Below are 8,672 nucleotides of genomic sequence, written 5' to 3'. Positions count from 1 at the left end.
ACACACACACACACACACACACACACACACACACACACGCCAATCACAGCCTGGCGCAAGCTGCACCCCATTAACTCCTTGGACCTCCTTCCTCTGCCCCAGGGGCCGGCAGTGTGGGGTCCTCTGTCCTGCGCCAGTGGTGTGGGGGTCCTACATGGAGAGACACCAGACGACAGGGGACACCATAGCTCTATCTTGGCTGGCTCTCCACCTGGGCAGAAAGACAAGAACTTGACCTCTGAGGTCATACGGTGAGATTCTGGAAGTTACAACCTAGCTGGCTGCTACCATCTTCCTCCCAACTACAGAAACTACGGGCCTGGCCACCCCTCATCCGTACTCCCACATAAACTGTACACCCAATTATGTGCCCACTGCTGATGCCCGTTGCAACACAGATCTAGTGCCCCCTCTGTAGGGAGGCCCACCAGCTCTGACCTGCACCCCAGTCACACTGGTTTCTCAGCTGCTCCAACAGGGCTTCCAGGGAGAAGACCCTCCCCACTGCCCACAGGAGCACCACGCCTGTCAGCTCACTGCCACTGTGGCCCTCCCCTGCCCTGGTCATGATAGTCCCTCTCCTCTACTTGTTCATTTTTCTAATCCACCTGCTGCCCCTGGCTGTGAGGAGTTTCTTAGAAGCTCCCTGAGCCCAGGCCTGATCTGTCCTCTTCCTCCCTGCAGTGTTGCCCTCAATACTGACCAGCACTGGGGCCAATGGGCAGGGAGGTGTCTCAGTCATGAGACCTTGTCAGCCAGAAGGGGCAGCTGCTAGGTCCATGGCCACTGCTGGGAAGCTGGGTCCTATTTCTATCTGTACCTCGACTTCCATTTCAGCATATGCTGCTATTACACATAGGCCACAATCAGTACACTTGAGCTGAGAGCCAATCATGGGGGGTGGGGGGGAGTGGGAATGAGGAAATAATTAAAACCTGCCGCTCCTCATTCCTGAGTGCAGACGCCCATAGGCCCCGCAGAGCCTGGGACTCACTTCTGTGTTTAGACGCCCACGGGCCCACCAGGCTTGAGACCTCACCAGTACCTTGAAAGTGTCCAGTGACCTGGAGCACAGGCTGGTCACCCCAAACTCCTCTAGGGGTCTGGGAGGTCCCCAGAGCAGAGGCCCAGGGGCTCTATCCCCCCCCAAAGCATAATACTCTTGGCTAGCCTGGCTGCCTTCCCTGCCCCTGTCCCCCGGACTGGCTATTCTCAGGGTCCTTCAAGACCATGGGGCTCCCACTTAAAGTGACAGACCAAACTGTTCCCTGAAACAGGTAGCAATCCTAACCACCAGACCTACATTCACAGAAGGACCTTCTTTTGGTCTGTTACCGAGGGCACGGCGCTGTAGCCTGGATCCTAGACCCCTTCCCTCCTGAGAGAGACCAGAACAGACAGGGCTGCACATGGGAAACGGGACAACAGGTGAGGCTCATCTCCCTGGGAAGACAGCTAGCTGTCCCCAGAGGCCCGCAGACGGAGTTTACATGCGTTGGGTCCAGCTTTTAGAATGACCAGACGATACGCCCACTCGTGGCACCTCTGTGAGGGCAGCACCAGGGACTCCAGGTACCAGGATCCCGTCCCAGAGAAGGGGGCGCCAGGAGCGCATCCTCACCGAACTTGGAGTAGAAGTAGCACTCGGGCATCTTGGTCATGTCGTACTCGTGCAGGAACTCACACTGGTCGCCCTTCTTGCACAGGCCCCGCAGCCAGTGCTTGCACACCACCGTCTTCTCCCCGCTGATGTGGCGGAATGGGCACATGCCCCCTGCCAGGGAGACAGGGTCAGCGAGGGGTGACCTCGCCCCAGGAGCCCTGCTGGAGGAGCAGGGGTCACTGGCCAAAGGCCGCAAGACCTCGACTTGTTCACAGGCAAACCTTCTGTTTCAATCATAAAAACGCACAAACACAAAACAAACCCACAGGTGTGGAATCGATTCCAACTCCTACGGCCTCTGTAGGGCAGAGCCCACCTGCCCCTGCGGGTTGTCCAGAAGCGGACTGCCATGTCTGTCTATGAGACGCGGCTGGTGGGCTCAAACGGCTTGTCTGGTTAGCAGCCAAGCGCTTAATCGGTGTGTCTCCCAAACTGAAAAAACCCAGCTACTGTCACCGAGTCGGTGGTGACTCACAGCCACCTTAGGAAACTGTTAAAGTGGCCCCTGTTAGTTTCCAAGACGGCTGCTCTTTATGGGAGTAGAAAGCCCCGCCCTTCCCCAACCCCACCTCAGCAGCCTGGTTTCCAACTGCTGACCTTGCATCCAGCAGCCCAGCCCCTAAGTGCCACGCCTCCAGATCGCCTGGTGTCAGACCTTTCATTTCAATGGGTTTGGGGAAAATGTGACGGAAGTATTTTGAGAAAGATCTTGAGCAGCCCAGCCCAAGAGAACTCCCTGAAGTGGAATGTTCTAAATCGCTGAGATCCTACCCACCACATAAGGCTGTGAGAACTTGCTACCTGCCTGGCCCAACCCAGGACCCATACTCTCTTTCTATTTAAGGGTAATTCACTTGTATCTGAATAGCCACACATGACCAGTGGTGACTGGACTAGCTGACCCTGAGACAGGTTGGCCCCAGGCTGTCTGGTCAGAGCAGAGCAGCAGCCTCTGGCTGGGTTCCTGGTCCCAGCCCCACATCTCTGCTCTGACCGGTCACCTTTTTACACAGGGAGGATGACTACAGAGGACTGCTGCTCAGACCAGACAGCCCGAGGCCAACTTGGTCATCTGCTTAGCGGGCCTGGGGTGTCAGTGGTCCCATTTCTCCCCAACCACCCGTTCAGACAGCTCCCTCGCTCTGATGCTGTGCCCCTACTTCCGCCTCTGATTCCGTCGTTATGTGTTGTGTTCCATGAGGAGGGCATGGCTCCCCAGAATGTAAGAGGAAGGAGCGCTGAAAATCTTATGCTCTGCTACACTATCAGGCTCAAACCTGGAATCCTGAATAAAAATGCTACAGCAGGAAGACTGCCCAGACCCACCTGTGTTGTGTTCAGTCCCCACCCAGAGACACCTCCCTCAACGGGTTAGCTGAGTCCGGGCTCCTGCAGCAGCTGGGCCTGGGGAATATGACTGAGACCCCATGAAACAGATCACTGGGGCTGGGGGCGGTGTTTGACAAGAGGGCACAAAGGACAGATCCTGGAGACAGAAAACCCAGGGTTCAAACTCAGAATCAACCACTCACCGATGTGGGGACACAAACAAAGGCTTGGAGCTGGGGGCTATGGTTCATTCAGGATAAGCCAGCCCTTGGTTCCAGGGACAGTGAGGTGCGAGGTTACCTTTTACACTGGCCCAGGACGTTCCATCACATTCTCTGCATATCCAAACCCCACCCTCAGTCTAGTACACGGCCAGCAAGCAGAGAGCAATGGCACCCAGGGCCTGGCTGGCTGGCGAGTCTGCGTGGGTGTGGTGGGAGGGCTGCCTGGGGCGGCATCCGGGAGCTCTTACCTTTGCTACAGGCAGCTTTCAAAAAGAACTCACAGACAGCTGCCCCCGACTCTGTGGAAAGGACAGAAGACGAGGAACATCAGATGAAGCTCTTGGTCAGGTTCGAACAGGGCAGGAGGGAAGCTTCTAGGCTCTGAAGTGGGGAATGAATGGGTCAGGGCACAGGAAAGAGAGGAGTCGCAAAAACCCAGAGGTGGTCGAGTCCAGAGTGAGCGGTCAGTGCAGTCATGTCCCCAGGACCACTCATTCTCTGGGTGCTCACCATGGGGAGATGACCCCAAGGCATTTCAAGGAGTTACGAGTAGGTGGGGGAAGGACAGAGAACAAGATCACAGAAGTTAATTGACTCCCCCACTCCTCACTGGGACCTTCCAGGAGGGCGAAGGCCCTGGGAGGGAGGGACCAGTCTCACCAGAAGTGCAAGCCAGTGATGGGGGCTGAGAGGAGGGGAAGGTTCCAGAAGAGGTGGATGCCCCTGGGATGGTATTCCAGAGGAAGAGGCACAGTGAAGGCACAGAAGCAAACCCCCTTTTAATGTGCAACAGGACTATGTGCAGTTCTGACTGGGCTCATGGACGTGGCTGGCTCAGGTGAGGAAGGAGCGAAGTTCTGAGGCGCTCCACCCCCAACAGGAGCCCCCTGGGTGATGCCGGTGGTCAGAGCGCTCCGCTGCTTGCCCTCAGGCTGGTGGTTCAAGTTCACCCAGAGACACACTGGAAGAAAGGACTGGAGATGGACTTAGAAAATGCAGCCACCTGTGGTGTGGTTGGGGGTCACTGACACAGTCCAGATCAACGTGACGAGTCTGGTTTTCTCTCTCTGGAGGCATTTGAAAAACTGTTGACACCCCTTCAATCCAGCCTCCCCTGGCGAACTGGCAGCAGTGTCCCTGGCTTTTCCAGAGCAGGCCCATCTTGCCGCAACCGACTGCACAGTGTGGAGCTGGGTTTTGAGGGAAGCCTCTGGGAAGGGACTGGTGTTAGAAACCCATCCTTGAAGAACATTTCGGAGCCCCTAGTCTTTTCAGGGTTGGTAAAACTGCTTTGTTCTTGCAAGCTAGAAACTTGGGAGGGGCCTCAGGCAGATGGGAGAAGACATCGTGCATTAGAGCGGGCTCACAGCTTTTCCCAACCTGAGCTGGTGTGAAGAACAGGTATGGGCTGGGGAAGAGGCTGTGGTCTCCTGGGGGCTCAGAGGGTGCTTTCCACTGGAACCCATTCACATGCAAGCCCCTAACCAAACTGGCTGCCGCCAAGTTGATTTTGACAACAGGACTCACTGCCAAGAAGTTGACTCCATATGACAGGGTACTTATAGAACTGCCTGTGAGTTTCAGGGACTGTTAGCTCTTTCCGGGGCCATCATATTGATACAAATAGCTCTCTTCTGCCTGCAGAGAAGCTGGTGGGCTTGAACCTCTGCTCCCAGGGCTCCTACTCGCACAGACTGTGGGTGCTAACACAGGTGGGGGTGCACCAGGCTGGAGTCCCTGAGCTGGGCAGGATCTCTGGAATGGGTCTGTGGGCGCCCCCTGACTGCTGTACCAGCCCTCAAAGCTCTGTGGTGAGGCCAGAGAAGGGTAGGGGCCCCTCCAGGCAGAGGAGTTCATGGCCCCGAACTGGTGTCATCAAGACTGGAAAAGGGGCAGATGTGCATGTACAAATACGACAAAATCCTGTGCACCGAGGAGGGTGCCAGTCTGAGCTCACGGTGGTGGTATCTGCAACCATCCAAAAGACGGCTGTGTCTTCTGGCAGAGGCACGCTGACAGAGAAGGATCATCACCCTATGACAGAGGACCTCTGACTCAGAAAATGACCTCTGAGTGGCCACCTGAGGCGAGTGAGGCTGCAGGGATGTCCCTGGGGCCAGTCCCCAGGCAGTAATGGGGCATAGTGACGCAGGACTACTGAGGCGGCGCCTGGCACTCCCTCCCCCACCCTTGACTCTGTCATGCACTGAGTGATAGTCGCAAGTCCCCTCCCCCAACCAGTTTTCCCCTGTGGACTTAACTCAATAGCCTCTAAGTGCCCTCCCAGCTTCAACATTACACTGGCCAGGGACTGCCAAAAGGGGGAGAAAGAAGGTGGCTCAGATGTGTCACCCTGACGGGTCTTTACCACAGTTCAGGAGGATGAAGGACCCGCGGAGCTGCGACCCGGAGAAAAGGTGAGAGGCCGCCCCAGAACTAGAGCTGGACCCTGGGGAGTGAGTGTAGCAGATTAGAGAGACTGGTGTGGGTGATCTCCTAGGGGGAGGGAGGTGGTTCTTCCTTCCGTAATTCTCCTCCAAAGGCTCCATGTTTTGATGAGATGACAGTGCGACTAACTGGAGGTGGAGGTCCTAGAGAGAGGGGGGGTCTCCCAGAATTCTCCTGTAGTTGGGGGAGCAATTCTAAGCCAGGAGAACCAGCTTTCATTCAAGAATTATTTGAAAGTCGAACAGAGCTCTGTCTTCCCGAAGACTACTTTAGGGCAGCTCCCAGAGTTAAGAAGACCCGGAGGTGAGTTCTGGGGTTCAAGTGGGGGAGAACAGGGGGGTACGGGTCTAGAGACGGCGGGGGAAAGAGACCTCGGGAAAGTGAGGTCCCGGGACGAGGGGAGGAGATGCCGAAGGAAAGCTGGGCGTACAAGGGGGTGGGAAGCCCTGGGAGCAGGGGAAGAAGTCGGAGGGACCTCAAGATCCCGGCGGAAGGATCCTAGGTTCGAGAAGGTCCCGCCCGTCGGCCCTGGCCCCTCGCTCACTGTCCATGCCGGGGAAGGGCAGAGGCTGCGCCCCGAGCTGCTGCTCCACGGCGATCTCCAAGTCGAACTTGATGTGGTCCACGCTGGCGATGATTTCCTGCATGGTGGCGGCGGCCCGCCGGCCCGACTCCCACTCAACCCTCCGGTCGCTCACACCCCTACCCGCCGCGGCCTCGCAGCACACGCTTCTCCGCCGCCATCAAGCGCACCAAGAGCCAGCCCAAGCTGGACCGCAACCACAGCTTCCGCCACATCCTGCCGGGGTTCCCTGCCGCCGCCGCCGCCGCCTCCGCCCGGGGCATGCCGGGAGCGCGTCCGTCCGCGCCGGCGCTCCGCACGTCCAGACCGGACCAATCCAGCGTGTAACACGAGCCGCCATGGTAGGCAGGCTAGTCGACAGCCGAGCGCCTGTATCTACGAGACTATAAAATCACGCGCGGAGCTCGCGGCGCCTTTTGCGCCTGCGCGACACCCGGCGGACGCTAGTAACTTGCCTAGGAGTCAGGTGAGTAGCGGAGGACGCGAAAACACGAGTGGTGACGGGAAAACGTAGCGAGGACTGGCATAGAACGGAGCCGAGGCTGGGATGGAGGCGAGGCGGGAACCAGCAGCGATGCGGGATGGGGGTTGACGCGGGTCGCCCAGTGAGGGGCCTGAAGGGAGAACGGTTGTGTTTGGACCCAGTTTCCAGTGTGTGGCCGGGGGTCGGCAGGTCCCTCCGAGGGAAGACGCAGCCGTGTGACCCCAATACAGGAAGTACTAACCTGGGGCCGCCGAACTTGTAGGACCCCATTGATTTCTATATGACAGGCAACAAGCCACAAGTTTCCGCCACATGGTGATGACCTGGAGCTAAGTTACACTTAACCACACCTACAGCCGGTAGCGACCCCATATCGGGTTTCCTAAGTGATTACGGGAGCGGACAGCCTCGTCTTTCTCTCGCGGAGAGACTGGTGGGTTTGAACCGCTTACCTTACGGTTTGGGAGCCCGACGCGTAATCCACAGCGTCACTGCGGCCCCTTAGCTACACTCTTAACTACTTTGAAATTACCGTGGGACCTGGGCGTTTGATGCATTGACAAAGAAGCGTATATTCTGTCACCGTGGAGGTGGGATGAATTCCCAAAACGATTGCCCTGAGACGGTTTAAAAGCGCTACCCCGGAAATATCCCCAGAAATCTTTTTAAAAAACCAAGCAATAATTTCGCATAACTAGTACAAAAAAATTCTCCATTGCGCACTCTGCTCTTTTAAGAGTTTAAACTGACAGCAATTAATTGCAAAGAATGCATACGAACTTCAGGGTTGGGCAGTGAGTTTAAGCTAATCTGGACCAACAAATGGGAAATGTAATCAGTTACTGAAATGTACATATAGAAGCGTTGGAGGGGGGGTGTTGTTTGTGTATTCACAACAAATAAAATAAATCATTTAAAAAGAAAATGTGGACAATGCAATTGGAAGATAATGGGATTTTCCCAGGAACTTTTTGAAGCCCCATTTTGAATACGAGCCCTACTGCCATCACATTAATACCCAGGCATAGTGAAACTATGGACTGATAGAACTGCCCTTTGGGTTTCCAAAGCTGTAAATCTGTATAGGGCAGAAAGCCTAGTCATTCTCCTAGGAAGTGTCTGGTGGGCTCCAACTCCTGACTGCTCAGCAGCCCAGTGTGCACCCCCTCCTAGCATAGCATACAGTAGAACCCTGGCCCTTCATGCTAATCCCTCTAGAAGAAGCAATGCAGTCAAGTTCCAAATACATTTTTCGATAAAAATAAATGAAAACAGATAAATCCGTTTTCGACCATCAAGTTTTTACCCTAACCTTGCCTTTTTAGACAAAATATTGCACGGATATTTCAGTCAGTAAGATTAAAGTTAAATAATATAATTTAAGTAAAAAAACATTTTAAAAGTTTTTAACAACTCCAGTATGGTCCCTATCTTGAGATGGATGAGGATCTGGATCTGTGGACTTGGATGTGGAGAGGAGGGTTGGAGAGAGAGTCATTGTTTGGAAGGGGGACAACTGGTAGCAGTTTTTTTCCCCTTCTTTGCCTTTTTTCACTAGAACCTGCTGACTTTCTCTTAAAAAAAAAATCTGTCAAATATGGTCTGCTGTTGGTGTTTCCTTAACTTTTCTAAAAGGATTTGCTAAATTATCATCAACAATATTGATAACATGGTTAAACCTGTTCCTTATGATGATTCTTTTCAAAAAGTCTTATGACATGTTTTTTTTAATCTAAAAACAGTACCAAAAAGCCACAAAAAACAAGAAAATTATAGCAAAATGCTTCAAACACAGCTATAAAAGGTTTTTTTTAATACTTTCTTTTATGATTAAAAAAAAGTACCTTATACTCGTAAAAGGTTTTTTTTCTCTTTTGTGTGTGTGTGTGTGTGTGTGTTTCTCTTTTTTTTTTTGAACATTTTATTAGGGGCTCATACAAC

At 54.1% G+C, this 8,672-nt stretch overlaps 2 protein-coding genes across 4 annotated transcripts in view; one reads left to right on the top strand and one right to left on the bottom strand.

Annotated features, from left to right (window-relative positions):
* The window catches only part of CPSF4 (cleavage and polyadenylation specific factor 4), a 12,582-nt gene extending 6,203 nt beyond the window's left edge, over window positions 1–6,379 (bottom strand). For all 3 annotated transcript variants that reach the window (XM_004705563.2, XM_004705564.2, XM_004705565.2), the window contains exons 1-3: window positions 6,209–6,379; window positions 3,465–3,515; window positions 1,622–1,774 (exon numbers count right to left, since the gene is read on the bottom strand). In XM_004705563.2, coding sequence (XP_004705620.1) covers window positions 1,622–1,774; window positions 3,465–3,515; window positions 6,209–6,311 — 307 coding nt within the window. In that variant the 5' untranslated portion in view covers window positions 6,312–6,379. The remainder of the gene's footprint in view (window positions 1–1,621; window positions 1,775–3,464; window positions 3,516–6,208) is intronic.
* Window positions 6,380–6,674: 295 nt separating this feature from the next.
* Window positions 6,675–8,672, top strand: part of PTCD1 (pentatricopeptide repeat domain 1) — a 12,071-nt gene continuing 10,073 nt past the window's right edge. Inside the window, exon 1 of the mRNA XM_045284509.1 lies at window positions 6,675–6,713. The gene's annotated coding sequence lies outside the window, so the exon portion shown is untranslated. The remainder of the gene's footprint in view (window positions 6,714–8,672) is intronic.

The sequence above is a fragment of the Echinops telfairi genome, unplaced genomic scaffold (assembly GCF_000313985.2).
Source record: "Echinops telfairi isolate 266 unplaced genomic scaffold, ASM31398v2 ScPeMD7_5;HRSCAF=22, whole genome shotgun sequence".
NCBI lineage: Eukaryota > Metazoa > Chordata > Mammalia > Afrosoricida > Tenrecidae > Echinops > Echinops telfairi.
This window is presented reverse-complemented; position numbering and strand designations above follow the sequence as displayed.